The sequence below is a fragment of the Mangifera indica genome, chromosome 7, assembly GCF_011075055.1.
Source record: "Mangifera indica cultivar Alphonso chromosome 7, CATAS_Mindica_2.1, whole genome shotgun sequence".
Classification (NCBI taxonomy): domain Eukaryota; kingdom Viridiplantae; phylum Streptophyta; class Magnoliopsida; order Sapindales; family Anacardiaceae; genus Mangifera; species Mangifera indica.
In genome coordinates, this window is record NC_058143.1 from 6,625,161 (window position 1) to 6,649,079 (window position 23,919).

At 36.8% G+C, this 23,919-nt stretch overlaps 1 protein-coding gene, 8 non-coding genes and 10 pseudogenes across 9 annotated transcripts; 1 reads left to right on the top strand and 18 right to left on the bottom strand.

Moving 5' to 3' along the window:
* The first annotated feature begins 4,827 nt into the window (after positions 1 to 4,827).
* LOC123221177 (MACPF domain-containing protein At1g14780-like) lies at positions 4,828 to 12,585 on the top strand. Its single transcript, XM_044643918.1, has 7 exons — positions 4,828 to 5,323; positions 6,638 to 6,876; positions 8,931 to 9,132; positions 9,207 to 9,284; positions 9,382 to 9,565; positions 10,026 to 10,192; positions 11,732 to 12,585. The coding sequence occupies exons 1-7, from the start codon at positions 5,093 to 5,095 to the stop codon at positions 12,428 to 12,430; spliced, it is 1,800 nt and encodes a 599-aa protein (XP_044499853.1). The 5' UTR covers positions 4,828 to 5,092; the 3' UTR covers positions 12,431 to 12,585.
* A 2,792-nt stretch (positions 12,586 to 15,377) lies between these two features.
* Positions 15,378 to 15,495, bottom strand: LOC123222193 (annotated as a pseudogene).
* A 336-nt stretch (positions 15,496 to 15,831) lies between these two features.
* Positions 15,832 to 15,950, bottom strand: LOC123222186 (annotated as a pseudogene).
* Positions 15,951 to 16,257: 307 nt separating this feature from the next.
* LOC123222177 lies at positions 16,258 to 16,376 on the bottom strand (annotated as a pseudogene).
* Positions 16,377 to 16,678: 302 nt separating this feature from the next.
* LOC123222175 lies at positions 16,679 to 16,797 on the bottom strand (annotated as a pseudogene).
* Positions 16,798 to 17,563: 766 nt separating this feature from the next.
* Positions 17,564 to 17,682, bottom strand: LOC123222195 (annotated as a pseudogene).
* A 799-nt stretch (positions 17,683 to 18,481) lies between these two features.
* Positions 18,482 to 18,600, bottom strand: LOC123222188 (annotated as a pseudogene).
* A 307-nt stretch (positions 18,601 to 18,907) lies between these two features.
* Positions 18,908 to 19,026, bottom strand: LOC123222200 (annotated as a pseudogene).
* Positions 19,027 to 19,361: 335 nt separating this feature from the next.
* Positions 19,362 to 19,480, bottom strand: LOC123222190 (annotated as a pseudogene).
* A 337-nt stretch (positions 19,481 to 19,817) lies between these two features.
* Positions 19,818 to 19,936, bottom strand: LOC123222204 (annotated as a pseudogene).
* An 84-nt stretch (positions 19,937 to 20,020) lies between these two features.
* On the bottom strand, positions 20,021 to 20,139 carry LOC123222198 (annotated as a pseudogene).
* A 329-nt stretch (positions 20,140 to 20,468) lies between these two features.
* On the bottom strand, positions 20,469 to 20,587 carry LOC123222166. Its single transcript, XR_006503521.1, has one exon. It is a non-coding gene; the product is annotated as a 5S ribosomal RNA (ribosomal RNA).
* Positions 20,588 to 20,916: 329 nt separating this feature from the next.
* LOC123222110 lies at positions 20,917 to 21,035 on the bottom strand. Its single transcript, XR_006503468.1, has one exon. It is a non-coding gene; the product is annotated as a 5S ribosomal RNA (ribosomal RNA).
* Positions 21,036 to 21,368: 333 nt separating this feature from the next.
* Positions 21,369 to 21,487, bottom strand: LOC123222111. Its single transcript, XR_006503469.1, has one exon. It is a non-coding gene; the product is annotated as a 5S ribosomal RNA (ribosomal RNA).
* A 333-nt stretch (positions 21,488 to 21,820) lies between these two features.
* LOC123222061 lies at positions 21,821 to 21,939 on the bottom strand. The gene has a single exon (XR_006503419.1). It is a non-coding gene; the product is annotated as a 5S ribosomal RNA (ribosomal RNA).
* Positions 21,940 to 22,272: 333 nt separating this feature from the next.
* LOC123222059 lies at positions 22,273 to 22,391 on the bottom strand. The gene has a single exon (XR_006503417.1). It is a non-coding gene; the product is annotated as a 5S ribosomal RNA (ribosomal RNA).
* Positions 22,392 to 22,724: 333 nt separating this feature from the next.
* LOC123222096 lies at positions 22,725 to 22,843 on the bottom strand. The gene has a single exon (XR_006503454.1). It is a non-coding gene; the product is annotated as a 5S ribosomal RNA (ribosomal RNA).
* Positions 22,844 to 23,169: 326 nt separating this feature from the next.
* Positions 23,170 to 23,288, bottom strand: LOC123222064. Its single transcript, XR_006503422.1, has one exon. It is a non-coding gene; the product is annotated as a 5S ribosomal RNA (ribosomal RNA).
* A 329-nt stretch (positions 23,289 to 23,617) lies between these two features.
* LOC123222125 lies at positions 23,618 to 23,736 on the bottom strand. The gene has a single exon (XR_006503481.1). It is a non-coding gene; the product is annotated as a 5S ribosomal RNA (ribosomal RNA).
* Positions 23,737 to 23,919: the final 183 nt, after the last annotated feature.

Consider the following 23,919-nt stretch of genomic DNA (forward strand, 5'->3'; position numbering starts at 1 on the left):
TTAGTAAAATTATCATTTTGTTTATGTTATTTTATTTTTCAAAATTATCATATAATTTCAAATTCATAAAAATTAAAAATAAACCCTTTAAATATTTAAATTATATAAGATACTTTTTATTTTTCTTTCATCTTACTTCTTTATTTCTTTTTATATATAAAAGTGTTAATGATATATAACTATTTTATTTCAGGTAAATATAATTTTTAAAAATATTAAAGATAGATAGTAGTGAAAACATTAAAGGAGTTTGTGTGATTTAAAAATGTTTTAGAGTGTTTTTTATGAAAATTTTAAAATTTTAATATATTCTTTGATAGTTTAAAAATGTAATTACACATACCAAAAATAGAAAAAAAATATAAGAAATTAATATAATTTTTTTAAAATTAATGTAAGATAAAATTACTGTAATACTCTCAGGTATGTTCTAGGGGTATTTATGTCTTTTAACACTACTTTGAGATATTTTCAATTTTAAATATATATGTTCACATGTATATGTGTGTTTATATATATATGTAAAACAATTACAAAAAGATAAAGATATATATATGAATATATAAATCCATATTAAAAGTTATGTATATATATAAAAAGAGAGAAGACAAAAAAGGAAACTTTATGCCTTTTTCCATCATCTTCTCCTGTCCATTCCAGAAGCTCAACCTTCTTCATGTTATTTTCTTTGTTTTTTGAAGAAAAATGGAGGATTTGAAGGGGTTTTGGAAGACAAAGTAAGGAAAAAAAAATATGAAACACTTTGAAAGCTTTGATAATCAAAAGATTTCATTCTTTTCCCTTTACTTATATTTATATATATTAGATGCATGTTATATGAATATGTTAGTGTGTTTTGGTGTTGATTTAAGGTGGTTTTAGTGATAAAAGAAGCAAGACAAAGAGGGGGGAGCCAATTTGACAAAGATGGACTTGAAACAAGGTAAGTAGAATTATTTTTGGTATGTTTTATGTTTTTGATTCCTTGACTCTATGTTATAAATGAAGATTTTGAAGTTGAGAAATGTTGTTTTGCCATTTGGGGTATCTATGTGTATGATTTTGTTCATGACAAAGAATTGAATAATATTTACATTTTTACTACTGAATTTGTCCCCCATTTTGATTTCTTATTTGATGAATCATGAGTACTATTATAGTTTGTTAAAAAACTCTTTGAATCCTCTTTTCAATGATGTATAACTTGTATGAATTATAGACTGTTTGGACTGTTAAATTGCATGAAAAAAAAGATTACCTTAGTGAATATAGTTTTTTGCCATTGATGTCATCCCGCGTTTTGACTGCCTTATCTGATAAATCATAAGTGTTATTATAGCTTGTTGGAAAACTCTTTGAATCCTATTTTCAATGATATATAGCTTGTATGAATTAGAGACCTTTATGACTATTAAATTGCATGAACAACAAAAAGATTACCTTACCAAATAAATAATGAATATAGTTTTTTGCCATTGATTTCATCTCGCGTTTTGACTATCTTATCTGATGAATCATAAGTGCTGTTATAGCTTGTTGAAAAACTCTTTGAATCCTCTTTTCAATGATATATAGTTTGTATGAATTAGAAACTGTTTGAACTATTAAATTGTATGAACAATAAGATTGCTCTATTAAGTGAACAGTCTAATAAACAGTAATTTACAGGTTTAGAAAAAAAGAAAGAAAGAAAAGAAGGAGAGAAAGAAAATGAAGAAAAGAAAGAAAGGAAAGGAAAGAAAAGAGAGAAAAAGAAAAGAAAAAGAAGCAAAAAAAGGAATTTAGAGCTCAGGATTCAAGGGTCGTGCTAATAATATGGTTTAATGGATTATAAATAGTTTTAGATGGAAACAAGATTAATAAGAGATAACGCACGCATACATGCTATGAACTATGAGAGGGCATTTTACACTACATCGCCCGCAATAAGACATATATATAGTAGGACACGTCCATAGTAAGACATGTCTATAGTAGGATATAGACCCACAGTGTGGTTCGCTCACAGTAGAGCACATTGTAGTAAAACATAATTCAGATTAAAAAATGGTGTAGTGAGAGAAAAGAAGAGAGTTCAAGCTTAGAAATGTGTTAAATCCCTGTAGTCAACTTTTAGAAAGTATCAAATAGACATCAGATTGGACAAAGTGTGACTTAAGTAGTAATTGATGAACTAGATTATCCCTTCGATTCCTTGAGGAGACTATGACGTGAGATTGAGTCCCGAGGGTGATTTAGAACAAGAAAATAGATAGTTTACTTAATTCTTTCTCTTATTGAGTGTTCTTATCTCTCACTTCCTTTTCTTTCATGATTGCATGTACAGGTAATCGAGGTAGTTGCGAGGCAAAGTTAGGTTAGTGAAGATAGATCTAGGCTGGGGCAAGTTATCTATGGTTTTTGTTACATGTATATGATATTGTTGACTTTTGGCCCTATTCAGATAGTTGTACAGTTGTTTCTAAGGGCATGTACATGATTGCTCTATGGACTCAGATATTTTCATATAAGTTTTCATATGGGATATATACATCTTTTGTTTGCTTTCAGATTTTAATTTTTTCAGAATAATTTCCAAACGCTTTTAACAACGAGTTCATTTTAAAATTTGTTTTAAAATAAACGCTTCAGATATTAATTAGTAACATTTTTCCTTTAGAAGACATCACTTTTGGGGAGAGATGTTACAATTACTATTTTGTACTTATGTTATTAGTTTTTTTTTTAAGTTTAATTTTGGGAGAGAAAATGTTGTTTAGTTACGTGAAAAGTCTTTTCAGGAAAAACTTTGGGTGGGAAAATGTAATTCATTCTTCATTTTTTAATTTGTTTGAATCCTAATTAGTAAATACAAGAACAAAAAAAAATATTCATAAATTATATAGGTATAATATGATGAATAATGAAAAATACGTTTGTAAAAAATGTCTCTAAAATTTATATATGAAAAAAGTGCGAAATGTGTATATATGACACATAGTTAATAATATGTTTATACAAATACGATAATATCATAATAATTTTAATATTTTTCATGAATCTCCTATTGAGAATCAATATAATAATTCAAATGTAAAATATTTAATTAATTATTAAACTGATATAATATAATTAGGGCTGAATTCGAGCTGAGCCGAGCTCGAGCTCACTTGAGATGGAGCTTAGCTCAGTTTACATATAGCTGACTCAAGTTTGAGTTCGATCTCGTGAAGGCCAAGCTCGAACTCTGTTCGAATTTGGTTTGATTCATTTTTCGTTACTAAGACGACGTCGTTTTGTATCAAAATTTTTAATTAAAAAATTTGGCGAGTAGCTCGAACTCGACTGAGCTCGGCTAGGGCTGACTCGTTCGAGTTGAGCTCAAATTCGAGCTCGAACGGGTTCGGTTCGAGTCTAACCCTAAATGTAATATATAATCAAAATTCTTTGTATAATAAGTAACGTATCAATTAGTTGAGAAAAATAAATAAATTAATTAGTTTGAATTTTAAACTTTAAATCAAAATAAATTTTTGCATAGACCATAGGAGAAGAAAACGTAAAACTATGATTGAGAATTAAAAGAAAATACTGTTAAATTTTTTAAAATAGTAATGATATTTTTATAAATAATTAAAATAAAAAAATAATTTTATACTTTTAAGTTTAGTCTAAAATTTAATAATATGATAAATATAAAATATAATATATAATTCGCATTTAATTAAAAAAAAAAACGTAAAATAAGTGTTTTTTACGTTTTGAGTTCAAAATCCTTTTCGAATGTGTTTAATGTGTAGATAATATGAAAAGGCGAATAATACAAAGAATAATTCGCGTATTGAGCCTGAAAAGCAGGCGAAAAAAGAAATGATTGGGTTGGTGAGCAGTAGTTGCGAAGGTTGACTTTTAGGGGTACAGTAATGTGCGGTCAAAACCACGTCTGCCCCACGCTTCTCTCTCCTATACTATTCTTCTGCGTCACCCAAAATTTCCCTTAAGATATCAGTACTATCAAAGTTTCCCCCAAGATATCAGTACATGGCAATATACCCCTATTATTAGTATTCAATAAATTTTTACCATTTCATTTGTTGGATTTAGTATAAAATAAAGAAATATTCTATTATATAGCAATAAAGATTATCACAGTCATTATAATCTAGTTAACATATCATTTGTTGTTTTATTAAGGGTATAGTAGTAAATCATTAGGTTTTATCGGTAGATATGCTTTTAAAATTAAACTTTGTACAATTGGAAAATTAAGAATATTGAGTTGGCCAAATATCCATGTTATGTGAAAAATTACACCAATTAAAAGCCTGTAAGACCCGTGTTGTGCCCTTGCATAAATAAATGATGACAATAAGAATTAGTAGTGTAATTTCATTTAGGTAATAAATAAAATAAAAAAGGTGTTTAAAATGGTTCGTCTCATTACTTAGGAACCTATGTCTACTGTTATATTATTGAATATTTTAGACAGAATTTGATAGTCACTATAAGTACTCTTGAATGTGATAAAATGAATCATAAAATTATCAAAATTTGTCTTTCTTATTATTTATGGGTAAAAAAGCTTCTTTTTGTATTTTTAGTTTTTGTATAAATTGATAACGTACTTAATCACTACATATAATTTATACAATTAGTTGTCTTTTTAATGTTAATTCTATAAATTTGACTAATAAGTTTGACCGCACAACATGTCCAAAGCCCTAAAACTATTAGGTATTAGTTAGAGGGAGGCAATGTAATGGAAAAATGGTTACAGGGGAACATTGTTAGTTTAGATAATTGAAGGTGCAAATTGGTTGTTTTCCCCAATAAACTCGCTAATAATTTCAGAGCGGTGTGCTTCTTCTTCCTGGGAGTTACAGATTCACAGCCTTGTTTCAATCTAAAAAAATAAGAAGCCTTTTTCTTTTCAACTTCAACCCCTTTTTAGAAACATAAAAACTCGACTGTACCGCCAACACTTTTACTATAATTATTAATTTTCTTGGGTCAAATTTAGTAGACGTGTTCAGCACAAAGTTTGAAACCAATAAATTTATGCTCTTCTCTCCATCTTTAATTGATTGATTGGTTGATTCTTCTCTGCGTACTCATGGAAGAGGCTTTGAGAGCTTTAGGTAAAGGTTTTGATTTTACTAGTGATTTTAGAGTGAGATTTGCAAGGGGAAGTAATGGAGATGTAGGAAGATTGGTGGTTGTTGATGAGGTTAACAAAAGAGACATTGTTACTCCTGGTTTTACCATCAAAGGAGTATCTGAGGACATTCGTATCGATAAAGGGGATCGAATTCGATTCAAATCTGATGTTCTTGAATTCAATCAGGTGCATATGATTTCTTTTTATGCAATTTTAATTTAATTTCTTTAGTATGTCTTTATGATGTTTGTTGGACTTGTTTGTTTTATGAAAATTGCAATATGTTTGGTCCTTGGGAGTAATTTTGCAGTGGTTGAAAGTTGGTTGAGAACTGCAATTCTGATATTGTGGAAAAGGTTTTGGTTAGAGTTAGTTTTAGGTGTCTGATTAATGAATAATAAGACGGTTAAGATCATGGATTAAACAACTAATCTGATTGAAAAAAAAAGAAAAAGAAAAGACATAGTTCCATTATAGTTACTCGTGTAAATGTGTCCGAAATATAACTAAATTAAGTGGCATCTCTAGGTGATGATGTTGGTTGGATAGTAAGAGCTGCTGTTCCCATAATACCTCATTCTTCTGTTTTAGTTTATGGACATTTTGTCCACTAAGGGATAGTTTATGTCGGCCATTTTTTATGGTCGTCAACCACAGCCCTTCTGCTGAATTGGTTTTGTTTGCTCAAGAAAGATACCATAGCATGATTATTGGAAGTGTTCACCAAGATTCTTTTCCCTCTTACGAAAATAAATAGCTTGAGGATTCTTGATTAGTGCTGGACTTACTTTATTGCTAGTCTTATCTCTATGGTTAATGACATTCAAAAGGTTTGAAGGGGTGCATATCCTGATAACTCATGGATATTATTGCACTTACAATAACATTAGAAGTTCTCTTTTTGGGATGTGTGATTTTAGTTCCTATATATATATGTATGTATGTATATATATTTGTATAAAATTTTGATAGTATACCGGAAAGCAAATGGGATTATTGTGAGCAAATAATTAGCTGGCTACAGATGATGAACTTATTGTATGGATATACTATTTTTTTTTGTGGAGAAGAACTCTGGACTCCAGTAATATGAATAAGTTAATATTATGTGCTAGAGTGTTAGTTGTCTCTAAAGGACTGAGGCCAATATTAAAATAAGTAAAAGAGTGCTTATGAGAATGTAGTTTTCTAGTTGTTGCGCAGTTCAGCTTTCATGAATATGAATAATTTATTTCTTCCTCTGATTTTCTTTATAAGAAGATCTTGAAAATTTCTATATCATCTTTGAAATAGAAATAGAAATAAAAAGAAAAGGCTACATTTTATGGACATTAAATTAAAGAAAGGTTACCTGTTTGATGTCATTGAACCTTTTTATTTTGTTTGTATTGTCATATATAAGATTTTTGTATCACTTTTATTATTATTATTTTTTTAATTAAGGCGTAATTGTGGTCAATTTTCTTACACATAAGCTTCCATATCTTTCTTTCCTTGCAGATGTCTGAATTATTAAATCAGAAATCTTCAGTTCAAGGAAAAGTTCCGTCAGGCTATCTTAATGCTATTTTTGATCTAACTGGTGACTGGTTCCATGATGCTGCAGACACCAAATATCTTGCTTTTGATGGTTACTTCATCTCATTGTACTATTTACACCTAACAACATCTCCACTAGTACTACAAGACCATGTAAAGAAGTCAGTTCCAGCTCACTGGGATCCAGCCTCGTTGGCTAGGTAGGTTTAACTACTTTTAACCTTTTTCTTGTCTTTATGAAGATTCATGATGCATTACAACATGGATAAAGAATTAATGGCACAATACATGAAGAACATGACCTGCAATTATGTTCTAGAGTTTTTTTGGGTCATGTTTACGTAAATTATGTCATTGTGTTTCAAATCTGGGCACATACATTTTTTTCATTTCTTTAGTGTAAAGTCATTTGTATATAAAATTTTTGTCCTAATAGAAGAAAATGAAAAAATGTTTGACTGGTTTTACTGTAACTTGTAGTCTATAAAGTACTGACATGGATATAAATAAGGTTAAGATTCAAATATGTACTCGAATGTGTTAATTCTTGGAATGTATCATAGACATAAAATTAATGATTTGAATTATACATTCATTGTAAATATTTTGCTGTTAAAGATCATATGATGCAGCCTTTCATAGTTTAGTTACAACATTCTGAATTACATATCAAAAGATACATTATACACCCTTTCATATTTTCATCTTGCAAATGCATTCCTAACAAACGCTAAAGTTTCTGTAACTGAAGTTTTGCCAGTTTGTGATACGCATTATACATGGTTTCAAGAAGTATCCAATACTCTTCTTGAGTTTTTTTTTTAAAAAAAAAAAAGAGAAGAGAGAATAGAAAAGAAATAAATTAATGAATTTTAGATACTTCTGTTAAATACTTATACATATCCAGCGGTCTAAATATCTTAAATTATAAGTACACTGTTAGGATCCCAAGTGCAAGGTATGGGACTTGGATTCCACATTGGAAAGTATGGACAATTAGTGTGGGGTTTATATGGTCTTGGGCTCTCCCATCTCAATAGCTAGCTTTTGAGGTGTGGTTCTCCTAAGGTTCGTATCATACACACACAAAACTCAAAAGGCTACAATCTTATAATTAACTGTTCTCTAATTCTGCAGCTTTCAATTTGGTTGATATCTGTAAAATAAAATCTACCTATCCCTAGTCTTGATTCTAAACTTTTTATACGGATCATATCCTAATTCTAAAGTTCCAAGTAGGAGCATCAATTCTAAATGGGGCATATATTGTCAAGGGCAGGACATTGCTCAAGATTTTTCTTTTATTTGTGGAAGAAAAACCCTTTCTCCACATTGATGTTTCACTTTAATCGGAAGATTTATGCATATCCCATTGTTGAAGCATATTTTTTCCTTGCCTTATATTCTATGCAAGGATCATATTCATACATACTGGATTCATGTCATATTAAGTGAAGAATGCTCTTATCTACTGGAATCTGCTAAGTTCTAATGATAGTACAAGGTGAATTTCATACATTTGCCACATGAACAATTCCATGAGAGGTTATAAAAGGTTTCGAGATGGAAAGCAAAGAACTTTGATTGTATAGTGACTGATATTGTGAAGGAGGTGGTGGTAGAAGTTAAGAGTGACAGGTCTTAAGTTCAAGAACTTTCATTTTCTCTTAAAGAAAAATCCATTTTCTATTAACTATTTTACAATAATTGAGCTTTCATATCAACGAGAATGCTGACCACTTTAATAATTGTCATGAGTTCAGAATAAAAAGGAGTTGCATTGCTTGACTTCATATCAAAACTGCCTTTAACATTACCATTACAAGACCTAGATATTGCTCCTAAAGTAGCTATTTAATGTGATCAAACAGATTTAAGATAAATTATGATAATACAAACTATATGGAATGATTTTGTAAAACTAGGTCTAAAGGAATAATGAATTTTGATGATTATAAGAATTATAAATATAATTTTTTAATCAAATTTTAACCATCGAATAAAAGGAGGTTAAGGAAGTGATTTTTGTGGTCATAGCCGTGTGCTACAGCATTTTGGATGGGAAATCCATTAATAGCACTTTCTTCTGGCTTTTTTTTCTTCACTTTATATATATATATAAAATGAGTTCATGAGTGTGCGTGTGTTGCATGTCCTACTACATAAATTATATTGCATTGTCAATTGACTGTCCCTGATCTTATATTTCAATGGCTTTGTATGCATCTGGGTGCTAATCAATATTATTAGGCAGGTTTATTCAGACATATGGGACCCACATAATAGTAGGGATGGCTGTTGGAGGCCTGGATTTAATTTGTGTTAGACAGAAACCTTCTTCACCTATTCTGCCTGCAGATCTCAGAAGATACTTAGAGGATCTTGGCAGTTACCTATTTTCAGATGGGAAAAGCCCCTCTCTACTAGAGAGGAAAACAAGAGATGGCGAGCCAAAGGTATTTGTGCTGCATTTAAAATCATTATATGTTTGACCCATGGATAACCTTGATGAAGTTAAGTATTTCTATAGGTTCCTGAGGTCTTCAATCGTATTCTGAAGTCAAACACCATGCAGTTGTCCAGTATTACAGAGACATCAAGCAAAGATGTAAGTCAAGAACTGTTTGAGAGTGCAGCTATTTGCTATAAATTATGTTACAGGATGTGAATCTTTATCATTCTCCTCTATCTTTTATTTGGGCCAGGGACTCACTATCATTTGTTCTAAAAGAGGAGGGGATGTGTTTTTGCACAGCCACTCTAGTTGGCTCCAAACTGTTCCTTCTAAACCAGAAGGGATTCTCTTCAAGTTTGTACCTATTACTTCTCTTCTTACTGGGATTCCTGGCAGTGGCTATCTTAGTCATGCGATTAACTTGTATTTGCGTTGTAAGTATTTCAATGCCAATTGACAAATAATTGGGAACAGATCATACACTTACTGACTGTTGTCCATTGCTCATCTTCTGTCATCTTTGAAGTAGCACATTTTAGATGGTTCATCATTGTATGTTAACGAGTTTCTTTGACCCACATGAAATCAGAAACAAACACAGTCATAGGCACGTAGGAAGATTAAGGACCATATTGTAATATTTTTATAGGGCGTTTCAATATAAGAAGTAAAATATTTCATCTGTCACTGGTTCTATTTTTTTCTGTTTTAAAGATGACATTTAAGGCAACTCAATATATTTTTTGGAAAAATAACAGTAGACATTTGTCTGACTCCCATATTATGGTACAGTCTTTTTTCCTAGGTCATAGCTGCATTTATTTGTTATTTTTTTCTTGAGTTTTAAATATTCTAACAGTTAACAATTTTGTTCTTAACTGCTTCTGTTCCTAGACAAGCCTGCTCCTGAAGATTTACAGTACTTCTTGGAGTTTCAAGTTCCAAGGCAATGGGCACCAATGTTCTGTGAGCTGCCTCTTCGCCATCAAAGGAAAAAAGATTCTTGTCCTTCTTTGCAATTTTGTTTCATGGGTCCTAAGATCCATGTCTGCTCTACACAGGTACTTGATAGTAAGAGAGTTATAATTCTCAGTTAGCTCAGTCATGCATAACTATAGATTTCTTGTGGATATTGTACTCTTATTTTCTCTTGGGGAATTAGAGATTCTTAGAGCTAAAAATGTTTGCAAGTTACATGGCAGTCATACATATGAAATAATTTTGCAATTATCTATGGTACCACGTTCAAAATTATATTTTAATATTGACAATTACTAAATCAATAGTGTATCTGAACCAAAACATAACACTAAATGTTATATAAAATAGAATGGGTATTACCAGAGGACGCTCTGTCAGAATTAAACTTGAAAACCGTTAATATTGAAAGTACAAACTAAATACTGGTTGCTTTTCCTCCACATGTGTGTATCAAAGGCCCACATCCTTTTGCTCCATAAAGGGGTAAACTGCACTTTTTGGTCCCTGAATTCGGCTACGTGTTGCATGAACATCTTTCCTTTGGTTATTATGTAAAAGTTTAAACAGAGAAGCATTTTGCATCAGAACTAATATGGATCAAGTTAGCATGATATGCATGATATAGACACAAAATACTGATATTCCAAACTTTTTTTTCTTGGGTAATTGAGTATATATATAAACAGAGTAAACTAACCAAAATTAGGAAACAAACTAGCTTATCTTGTTAATGTTCCGACAGGACCAAAACAAGAACAAGAAGCAGAACTAAAAGATACAAACAGGAGCATGGCCTCAACCCATAGGACAATCCCCTAGGTGAAGAAAGCCAACCAACCCAACAAAGCAAACAACCAAACACTAACCTGCGCATCCTATACTCTTGAAATCCTATTTATGTTCCTAACCAAGATATGGTTTAAGAATGGGGAAATACTAGTAAAACAAGATACCACCGTACACACAATACATCAAGAACCACATAAGAACACCATTAAACTCTCTCCAACTTAGGCTTGAAAATACATCTTGGCAACCCCCATTTTCTTGCTATATGCTAATTTTCTTGTGAGCAAGTTATTTTGTAATATTTCTATGTAGCACTCTAGTAGAACTTGGTAAACACCATCACATTTTGTTGTACATAAGATGTAAAATTTTGATGATGAGATCCACATTTTGATATCTGTAGCTGGTTTTAGTGTAAGCAAGGTCCAATATCACCTCGAGTTTCACATTTGAAGTGAAAAACGTGTTTCAAGTGTTGACACTTGAAAACACTTTTAACAATCCTGTTGTTTACATCTCAAGGACTTTCTGGTTAGGTGTTTAGTCTTTTAAAAACAATTGATAAGCATGTTTTGAATTATGCTTTGTATGGATATTTTGAGTATGTATGCAATCATTTATTAGGATATATATGTTGCATATGCATAGAGAATGTTATGCATTGGCAAGTTGATCTGAAATTGATTTTAAATGTTACATGTCAGAACTGTTGCTTGGTTTTATCAGACACAGTCTATCTTAGTTGAGGTTGTTACTCAATTGGTGGTTCATCTCAAAAGAGTTCATGAATTATAGAACTGTGGTTAATACTCTATACCTTGCCATTTCAGGTGTCAAGTGATCAAAAACCAGTTGTAGGCCTAAGATTGTACTTGGAAGGAAAGAACTGTGACCGGCTGGCATTGCATGCACAGCATCTCTCAAGTCTTCCGAAAGTTATTACATCATCAACTAACAACCCCATGCCATGTCAATGGCGTGGTTCTGATAACTACAGGATTAGTGAGCAATTTTTAGAACCAGTCAAATGGAAGAGATACTCAAATGTATGCACATCAGTTGTTAAACATGATCCCAGTTGGTTAAATGGGGAGTCTTCCGGTGTTTTCATTGTAACTGGTGCACAGCTCTTGAGCAAGGGAAAGTGGCCGAAGACAGTGCTGCATCTTCGTCTTCTCTTCACTCACTTACCCAATTGCATGATCCGAAAGACAGAGTGGGCTGCTGCCCCAAGAAATTCTCAGAAATCTAGTTTCCTTACGAATCTGAGTACAACATTCACGTTTACCCAACGGAGCATTACTGGTCCTCAAAAGCAAGCTCCGGCTGCACTGAATTCTGGAGTCTTTCCGGATGGTCCACCAACTCAAGTTTGCTCTGGAAAGGTACTGAAATATGTGGAGACAACTGAAGTAGTGCGTAGTCCCCATGATTCTCCCGGACATTGGTTGGTAACGGCTGCCAAGTTGGTGACTGAGGGTGGTAAAATTGGTTTGCATGTGAAATTTGCATTGTTGGACTATTCTTGACTTGTAATCATTGTCCATATCCAGGGATATTGGTTGTGGTTAAAAATTTCATTTCGTTTGTTGGTTTATGTGCCTTTTTTTCCGTTGTAATCGAAGGTTGCTTGTAGAATTTTATCATAGCTTTGTATAGAAGGAAACACAAAGAATTCACTGTATACCTTGTTGAAACTTCCTGTTGACAATATTCACGGTTGCGATCACCTCGATTCCCTTTAAAGCCACACCAATATGGTTTAGAACATTAAATAAATAACAAAACCGGCATTGGGTAAAAATTAAAACGAAAAGGTTATTACACAAGGAATTTTCAAGAAGTCAGCCATCCTAAAATTACTCCTGCCTTGACATGCTTTACTTTGGAGTGCTAATGAGATCCAATGTATTAGTGTTGGTATGGTTACACCGAGGAAATTGTACAGTCAATTTATTTAAACATGCTTCTTGGGAACTTGACAATTTCATTTGCCTTTGTCTTCTTTTCACCACACCAATCCCGTATCTTTTTTAACCTGAGATGACTCTGGACTTTGAATGACGGCATCCATAAATATGAGGACTTCAAAACATAAAGCAAAAGAAATTTGCATTTATTTCTGACACCGCATCGATTCCCTTTAACGTTGCCACGGTGTGACTTGAAACTTTAAAACATAGCATTGATACATAACATAACTGACAGAGATTAGATAAAAAACTAAAGGCCAAAGGACTGTTTCCCACCCAAAGTATGCGCATTTTCTAAGTTTTTCCCCGTTAACTTTGAAAATCTCATTTATTCACCTATGGGTTGTTAAAATTAATTGAGTCTGTTAGTTATATCATTCCCCCCCTCCTAAACCATAAAAACTAATAATTTCACTCCAATCCAAGTTTTAAAAAACAACATTTTCCCCCATAGGGTTTCCAATTTTCAAATTCAAATTTTCAGTGTCGTTTCTTCCTCTCTGACAATCTCCAGGCAACGCCTCTTCCTCTCCGATGCGGTCTCCTTCTGGCGGCTCTCTTGGGAGTGGTCGTCAACAAAGCCGAGTTGTCTTCGTCTCTGACAAAGAAGAATCATCTTCATCCAGAGATGAAGATGAGATCTTCGTCTTGACAGGGACGACTTGTCTTCTTCGACAACCACTCCCAGGAGAGCCGCTGGAAGGAGACCACACTAGAGAGGAAGAGGTGTCATCTGGAGGTCACTGGAGAAAAAGAAACGACGTTGAAAAATTGAAAACCCTAGGGGGGAAATGCTATTTTTTAAAACTTGGGTTGAGGAAAATTGTTAGTTTTTAGGATTTAAGAGGGAAAATTAAATTAAATTAAAGTTTATTTTTAATAATACAGACAAAATAACGATTTTACCCTTGAAATCGTTAGTTTTAACCATTCACGGGTGGGTAAATGAGATTTTCAAAGTTAATGGGAGGGGGGGAATTTTTGGAAAACAGCATACCTTGGGTGGGAAATAGTCCTTTGGGCAAAATTAAAATGTATTGATGCAAAAGGAAGGGTGCAACATAAAGACTTCTTAGGAGGTCACCATTCCTAGAACTACTCTTGTCCAAGCACGCTTGGCTTTGGAGTTATCTTACCCTATGGTATACACCATATGAACCATACATCTCGAGATGAAGTATAGTTGTAATATCTCAGGTCAAAGGATCTATACATTAGTATGATTTACAATGTATCATTGACTACATATTAATGGCCATGTGATCATCGTTTAGCGGTCACGTTCGATAAATAATATAATATAATAACCTTTGATCCGTTCTCTAACCATTAAATGGTTTTATTGTTTACCCATGTGTACATCTACCATGCCTAATATCATCCAATGATATACTATGGTGATATAACACATTTCTATTATGCAATACTATTACGTAAATAGATTGCCTATGTAGGGAACGATTTGATGATGTTAATTAAAACTCATTGGGACCTCTCACATGTCATATGTATGTAGCTAATATGGATGTAATATACAACTACAACATATATATAAAAAGTGATGCAGTAAACATGCGAAGTATGACTGAACTTTTCTTTTATTAATAAATGTATAGGCAAAATATATAGCCCAAAAATAGACAAAGCGATTAGTTTCCAGGGCATACTCGAACAAGAACTCCCACTTGCACTAAAACCAATCGTTGTGGTACCTAATGCCTATCCTCTTTAGATACTAGTCCAATAGTCTTTGGGTCAGTGCTTTAGTTAGTAGTCTGTAAGATTGTCCGCTAAAGTAATCTTTTGAATGACAATGTCTCCAACTCTAATGAATTCTCTCAAAATGTGATATTTTTGTTGAACATGTTTTAACCTTTGATGCGCTCTTGGTTCCTTTGTCTGTGCAATGACACTAGTATTGTCACAGAATATAATTATTAGCTGACTCATTTGAGGAACTATGCCTAACTTTGTGGCGAATTTGCATATCGAAATGACTTTTTTCATAGCTTCTGAAGCAGCAATTATTCAGCTTCTGTAGTGGAGTCTACAGTAGTCAACTGTTTGGAATTTTTCTAACTGACTACGCCTTTATTATAGACAAAGACAAATGAAGGCATAGACTTTCTATTGTATACCAGTGCATTAGTGCTGGTATGGTCGCACCCACCATTTATCATGCAAAATATTTATTTAACCATGCTTCCCACATCCTTGACCTTCCCATTCACCTTCTTCTCCATTTCATTACGCGATCATGAATCCCCTTCAACATGGATGGCCCCAGACTTTGATCGACGATGTCTACAGACATAGTGACCAAAACCCACAAGAGAAAAGAAACTCCCTCTATTTTCCGATGCCACTGCATCGATTTGTTCCCTTTGAAACACGTTGCCACGATATCGCCCCAAACTTTGAAACACGACGTCGATAAATGACCAAAATCGACAGACACCGAATAAGGGTAAAACAAAACATAAAACGTACCGAGGCAAAATAAGGGGTGCAATACGAGGACTTCCCAAGAAGTCACCCATCCTAGCAATGCTCTCGCCAAACATGCTTGACTTCAGAGTCTTGATGGGATCTGGTGCATTAGTGCTGGTATGGTCGTACCCACCATTTATCACGCAAAATATTTATTTAACCTTGTTTCCCGCATCTTGGACGCTCCTATTAACCTTCTTCTCCCATTCACCACGCGATCCTGAATCCCCTCTAACATGAGATGGCTCTAGACTTTGATCGACAACATCCGTAGACATCGTGACCAAAACCCACGAGAGAAAAGAAAGCCCCTTTGCTTTCTGAAGTTGTCGTATTGATTCGTTCCCTTTGAAACACGCCACCACGATATCGCCCCAAACTTTGAAACACGATGTCGATAAATGACCAAAACTAACAGACACCGGATAAGGGTAAAACAAAACATAAAACGCACCGAGGCAAAATGAGGGGTGCAACATGAAGACTTCCCTGGAGGTCACCGATCCTAGTACTGCTCTTGCCTAACCATGCTTAACTTTGGAGTTCTGACGGGATCCGGTGCATTAGTGCTGGTATGATCGCACCTACCATTCATCCCGCAAAATATTTATTTAACCCTGCTTCCTGCATCCTTGACGCTCCCATTCACCTTCTTCTCCCTTTCACCACGCGATCTCGAATCCTTTTCAACACGAGATGACTCCACACTTTGATCAATGACGTCCGTGGACATAGTGACCAAAACCCATAGGAGAAAAGAAACCCCCTTTACTTTTTGACGTCGTCGTATCGATTCATTCCCTTTGAAACACGCCGCTACGATATTGCCTCATACTTTGAAACATGACGTCGATAAATGACCAAAATCGACAGACACCAGATAAGGGAAAAACAAAATATAAAACGAGGGCTTCTTAGGAGGTCACCTATCCTAGTACTACTCTCGCCCAAACACGCTTGACTTCGAAGTTCTGATGGGATCCGGTGTATTAGTACTGGTATAGTCGCACCCACCATTTATCGCGTAAAACATTTATTTAACCCTGCTTCCCGCATCCTCGACACTCTCAAATCCCCTTCAATGCGAGATGGCTTCAAACTTTGATCGACAATGTTTGTGGACATAGTGACCAAAACCCACGGGAGAAAAGAAACCCCTTTTGCTTTTTGACGCCACCGCATCAATTCGTTCCCTTTGAAACACGCCACCATGATATTGCCCTAAACCTTGAAACACGACGTCGATAAATGACCAAAATCAATAGACACCGGATAAGGGTAAAACAAAACATAAAATGCACCAAGGTAAAAGTAGGGGTTCAACAAGAGGACTTTCCAGGAGGTCACCCATCCTAGTACTGTTCTCACCCAAACACGTTTGACTTCAGAGTTCTGGTGGGATCCAATGCATTAGTGTTGGTATGGTTGCACCCACCATTCATCGCGTAAAATATTTATTTAACCTTGCTTCCTGCATCTTGGATGCTCTCATTCACCATCTTCTCCCTTTTATCATGCGATCCCGAATCCCTTCCAACACGAGATGACTTTAGACTTTGATCAACGACATTTGTGGGCATAGTGACCAAAACCCACGGGAGAAAAGAAACCCCCTCTACTTTCTGACGTCGCCGCATCAATTCGTTCCCTTTGAAACACATTGCCACGATATCGACCCAAACTTTGAAACATGACGTCGATAAACAACCAAAACCTACAGACACTGGATAAGAGTAAAACAAAATATAAAATGCACCTAGGTAAAATGAGGGGTGTAACAAGAGGACTTCCCAGGAGGTCACCTATCCTAGTACTGCTCTCGCCCAAACATATTTGACTTCAAAGTTTTAATAGGATTTTGTGCATTAGTGATGGTATGGTTGTACCTACCTTTCATCGTGCAAAATACTTATTTAACCATGCTTCCCACATCCTGGACACTCCCATTCACCTTCTTCTTCCTTCAACACGAGATGGCTCCAAACTTTGATCGACGACATCCGTGGATATAGTGACCAAAATCCTTGGGATAAAAGAAACTCCATTTGCTTTCTGAAGTCGTTGCCTCGATTCGTTTCCTTTGAAACACGTCACCACGATATCGTGCCAAACTTTAAAACACGACATTGACAAAATGACCAAAATCGATAGACACCGGATAAGGGTAAACAAAACATAAAACGTACCGAGACAAAATGAGGGGTGCAACACGAGGACTTCCCAAGAGGTCACTTATCCTAGTATTGCACTCACCCAAACATGCCTAGCTTTAGAGTTCTAATTGGATCAGGAGCATTAGTGCTGGTATGGGCGCACCCACCATTCATCGGGCAAAATATTTATTTAACGCTACTTCCCGCATCTTCGACGCTCCCATTCACCTTCTTCTCCCTTTCACCACGCAATCCCGAATCCCCTTCAACACGAGATGACTCCACACTTTGATCGATGACGTCCGTGTACATAGTGACCAAAACAAAAGAGAGGTGTAATACGAGGACTTCCTAGAAGGCTACCTATCCTAGTATTGCTCTTGGCCAAACACGCTCGACTTTGAAGTTTTGATGGGATTCGATGCATTAGTGCTGGTATGGTCGTAACCACCATTCATTGTGCAAAATATTTATTTAAACCTACTTCCTGCATCCTCGACGCTCTCATTCACCTTCCTCTTGCTTTCACCACGCGATCCTGAATCCCCTTCAACGCAAGATGGCTTCACACTTTGATCGACGACGTTCATGGACATAGTGACCAAAACCCACGGGCACTAGAGAAAGGTAAAACAAAACGTAAAACGCACCGATGTAAAATGAAAGGTGTAACACGAGGACTTCCCACCATTCATTGCACTTTGATTGCATAAATGAGTATATACTTTTTATATATCTTCTTCTCATTATGTGATTTTGAATTAATGATAAATTAATACTTAATCACGCTGGATAAGGGTAAAACCCCTTTTGCTTTCTGACGCCGCTACATCGATTAGTTCCCTTTGAAAGATGCCGTCGTGATATCGCCCCAAACTTTGAAACACGACGTCGTTAAACGACCAAAATCGATAGACATCAGATAAGGGTAAAACATAACATAAAACGCACCGAGGTAAAACGAGGGGTGCAACACGAGGAGATCCCAAGAGGTCACCCATCCTAGCATTGCTCTCGCCCAAACATGCTTCACTTCGGAGTTCTAAAGGGATCCGATACATTAGTGCTGGTATGGTCATACCTATCATTCATCGTGCAAAATATTTATTAAACCCTGCTTCTCGCATCCTCGACGCTCTCATTCACCTTCTTCTCTTTTTCACCCCACGAACCCAAATCCCCTTCAATACGAGATGGCTCCACACTTTGATCGACGAAGTCTGTGGACATAGTGACCAAAACCCACGGGCACCTGAGAAACCCCCTACCTTTTGAAACACGTCGTCTTGATATCGCCACAAACTTTGAAACCCGACTTCGATAAACGACCAAAACTGACAAATACCGAATAAGGGTAAAACAAAACATAAAACACACCAAGACAAAACGAGGGGTGCAACACGAGGACTTCCTAGGAGGTCACCTTTCCTAGTAATGCTCTTGCCCAACCACACTTGACTTTGCAGTTCTAATGGGATTCGGTGCATTAGTGCTGGCATTGATGCAACTACCATTATTGCGTAAAATATTTATTTAACCCTGTTTCTTGCATCCTCGACGCTCCCATTCACCTTCTTCTCCTTTTCACCCTACGATCTCGAAACCCCTTCAACATGAGATGGCGCCACACTTTGATCGACAACGTCCGTGGATGTAGTGACCAAAACCCATGGGCATTGGAGAAACCCCATTTGCTTTTCGACATTGCTGCATCGATTAGTTCCCTTTGAAACATATTGTCGCGATATCACCCCAAACATTGAAACACGGTGTCGATAAACGACCAAAATCGACAGAAATTGGATAAGGGCAAAACAAAATAAAAACACACCGAGGCAAAATGAGGGGTGCAACATGAAGACTTCCTACGAGGCCACCAATCTTAGTACTACTCTCACCTAACCACGCTTTACTTCGAAGTTATGATAGGATCCGGTGTATTAGTGCTGGTATGGTTGCACCCACCATTCATCGTGCAAAATGTTTATTTAACCCTACTTCCCGCATCCTCGACACTCCCATTCACCTTCTTCTCACTTTCACCATGCAATCCCAAATCCCTTTCAACACGAGATGGCTCCACACTTTGATCGATGGCGTCTGTGGACATAGAGACCAAAACCCATAGGCACTATAGACACCTCCTTTGCTTTTTGATGCTACCGCATCGATTCGTTCCCTTTGAAAGATGCCACGGCGATATCGCCCCAAACTTTGAAACACGACGTCGATAAATGACAAAAACTGATAGACATCGGATAAGAGTAAAACAAAACATAAGATGCACCAAGGCAAAACGAGGGGTGCAACGCGAGGAGATCCTAAGAGGTCACCAATCCTAGCACTGCTCTTGCCCAAACATGCTTCACCTCGAAGTTCTGATGGGATCTGGTGCAATAGAGCTGGTATGGTCGCACCAACCATTCATCGCGTAAAATATTTATTTAACCCTGCTTCCTGCATCAGAGTAAAACAAAACATAAAATGCACCGAGGCAAAACGAGGGGTGCAACACGAGGAGATCCTAGGAGGTCACCCATCCTAGCACTGCTCTTGCCCAAACATGCTTCACTTCGAAGTTTTGATAGGATCTGGTAAAATAAAGCTGGTATGGTCGCACCAACCATTTATTGCGTAAAATATTTAGTTAACCCTGTTTCCCGCATCCTTGATGCTCCCATTCACAATCTTCTCCCTTTCACAACACGATCCTGAATCCCACGAGTACCGGAGAAAGGTAAAACAAAATGTAAAATGCACCGATGTAAAATGACAGGTGTAACACGAGGACTTCCCACCATTCATTGCACTTTGAATGCACAAATAAGTATATAATTTTTATATATCATCTTATCGTTATGTGATTTCGAATTAATAGTCAATCACATGATTTTGAATTAATGCATCGGATAAGGGTAAAACAAAACATAAAACGCACGGAGGCAAAACGAGGGGTGCAACACGAGGACTTCCCAGGAGGTCACCCATCCTAGTATTGCTCTCGCCCAAGAACATTTGACTTCAGAGTTCTGATGGGATCCGTTGCATTAGTGCTGGTATGGTCAGACCCACCATTCATCACGCAAAATATTTATTTAACCCTGCTTCCTGCATCCTCGACGCTCCCATTCACCTTCTTCTCCCTTTCACCACGCGATCCTAAATCCCATGGGCATCGGAGAAAGGTAAAACAAAATGTAAAATGCACCGATGTAAAATGAAGGGTGTAACACGAGGACTCCTCATCGTTCATTGCACTTTGAATGCACAAATGAGTATATAATTATTATATATCATCTTATCGTTATGTGATTTTGAATTAATAGTCAATCACATGATTTTGAATTAATGCACCGGATAAGGGTAAAACAAAACGTAAAACGCACCGATGCAAAACGAGGGGTGCAACACGAGGACTTCCCAGGAAGTCACCCATCCTAGTACTGCTCTCGCACAAGCACACTTAGCTTCGGAGTTCTGATGGGATCCGGTGCATTAGTGCTAGTATGGTCGCAACCACCATTCATCGCGCAAAATATTTATTTAACCCTGTTTCCCGCATCCTCGACGCTCCCATTCGCCTTCCTCTCCATTTCACCACGCGATCCCGAATCCCACAGGCACCGGAGAAAGGTAAAACAAAACGTAAAACGCACCGACGTAAAATGAAGGGTGTAACACGAGGACTCCCCACCGTTCATTGCACTTTGAATGCACAAATGAGTGAGTATATAATTTTTATATCTCATCTTGTCGTTATGTGATTTTGCATTAATAGTCAATCACATGATTTTGAATTAATGCACTGGATAAGGGTAAAACAAAACGTAAAACGCACCGATGCAAAACGAGGGGTGCAACACGAGGACTTCCCAGGAAGTCACCCATCCTAGTACTGCTCTCGCACAAGCACACTTAGCTTCGGAGTTCTGATGGGATCCGGTGCATTAGTGCTAGTATGGTCGCAACCACCATTCATCGCGCAAAATATTTATTTAACCCTGTTTCCCGCATCCTCGACGCTCCCATTCGCCTTCCTCTCCATTTCACCACGCGATCCCGAATCCCACGGGCACCAGAGAAAGGTAAAACAAAACTTAAAATGCACCGATGTAAAATGAAGGGTGTAACACGAGGACTCCCCACCGTTCATTGCACTTTGAATGCACAAATATGTGAGTATATAATTGTTATATCTCATCTTGTCGTTATGTGATTATGCATTAATGGTCAATCACATGATTTTGAATTAATGCACCAGATAAGGGTAAAACAAAACGTAAAACTCACCGAGGCAAAACGAGGGGTGCAACACGAGGACTTCCCAGGAGGTCACCCATCCTAGTACTGCTCTCGCCCAAGCACACTTAGCTTCGAAGTTCTGATGGGATCCGGTGCATTAGTGCTGGTATGGTCGCACCCACCATTCAACGCGCAAAATATTTATTTAACCCTGCTTCCCGCATCCTCGACGCTCCCATTCGCCTTCCTCTCCATTTCACCACGCGATCCCGAATCCCACGGGCACCGGAGAAAGGTAAAACAAAACGTAAAACGCACCGACGTAAAATGAAGGGTGTAACACGAGGACTCCCCACCGTTCATTGCACTTTGAATGCACAAATGAGTGAGTATATAATTTTTATATCTCATCTTGTCGTTATGTGATTTTGTATTAATAGTCAATCACGTGATTTTGAATTAATGCACCGGATAAGGGTAAAACAAAACGTAAAACGCACCGACGCAAAACGAGGGGTGCAACACGAAGACTTCCCAGGAGGTCACCCATCCTAGTACTGCTCACGCCCAAGCACACTTAACTTCGGAGTTCTGATGGGATCCGGTGCATTAGTGCTGGTATGGTCGCACCCACCATTCATCGCGCAAAATATTTATTTAACCCTGCTTCCCGCATCCTCGACGCTCCCATTCGCCTTCCTCTCCATTTCACCACGCGATCCCGAATCCCACGGGCACCGGAGAAAGGTAAAACAAAACGTAAAACGCACCGATGTAAAATGAAAGGTGTAACACGAGGACTCCCCACCGTTCATTGCACTTTGAATGCACAAATATGTGAGTATATAATTTTTATATCTCATCTTGTCGTTATGTGATTTTGAATTAATAGTCAATCACATGATTTTGAATTAATGCACCGGATAAGGTTAAAACAAAACGTAAAATGCACCGAGGCAAAACGAGGGGTGCAACACGAGGACTTCCCAGGAGGTCATCCATCATAGTACTGCTCTCGCCCAAGAACTCTTAACTTCAGAGTTCTGATGGGATCCAATGCATTAGTGCTGGTATGGTCGCACCCACCATTCATCACACAAAATATTTATTTAACCCTGCTTCGCGCATCCTCGCTCCCACTCGCCTTCTTCTCCCTTTCACCATGCGATCCCGAATCCCACGGGCACCGGAGAAAGGTAACACAAAACATAAAACGCACCGATGTAAAATGAAGGGTGTAACACGAGGACTCCCTACCGTTCATTGCACTTTGAATGCACAAATGAGTATATAATTTTTATATCTCATCTTGTCGTTATGTGATTTTGAATTAATAGTCAATCACATGATTTTGAATTAATGCATCGGATAAGGGTAAAACAAAACGTAAAATGCACCGAGGCAAAACGAGGGGTGCAACACGAGGACTTCCCAGGAGGTCACCCATCCTAGTACTGCTCTTGCCCAAGCACTCTTAACTTCGGAGTTCTGATGGGATCCGATGCATTAGTGCTGGTATGGTTGCACCCACCATTCATTGCACAAAATATTTATTTAACCCTGCTTCCCGCATCCTCAACGCTCCCATTCGCCATCTTCTCCCTTTCACCACGCGATCACGAATCCCACGGGCACCGGAGAATGGTAAAACAAAACGTAAAACACATCGATGTAAAATGAAGGGTGTAACACGAGGACTCCCCACCGTTCATTGCACTTTGAATGCACAAATGAGTATATAATTTTTATATCTCATCTTGTCGTTATGTGATTTTGAATTAATAGTCAATCACATGATTTTGAATTAATGCACCGGATAAGGGTAAAACAAAACGTAAAACTCACCGAGGCAAAACGAGGGGTGCAACACGATGACTTCCCAGGAGGTCATCCATCCTAGTACTGCTCTCGCCCAAGCTCACTTTACTTCGGAGTTCTGATGGGATCCGGTGCATTAATGCTGGTATGGTCGCACCCACTATTCATCGCGCAAAATATTTATCTAACCCTACTTCCCGCATCCTCGACACTGCCATTCGCCTTCTTCTCCCTTTCACCATGTGATCCCGAATCCCACGGGCACCGGAGAAAGGTAACACAAAACATAAAACGCACCGATGTAAAATGAAGGGTGTAACACGAGGACTCCCTACCGTTCAT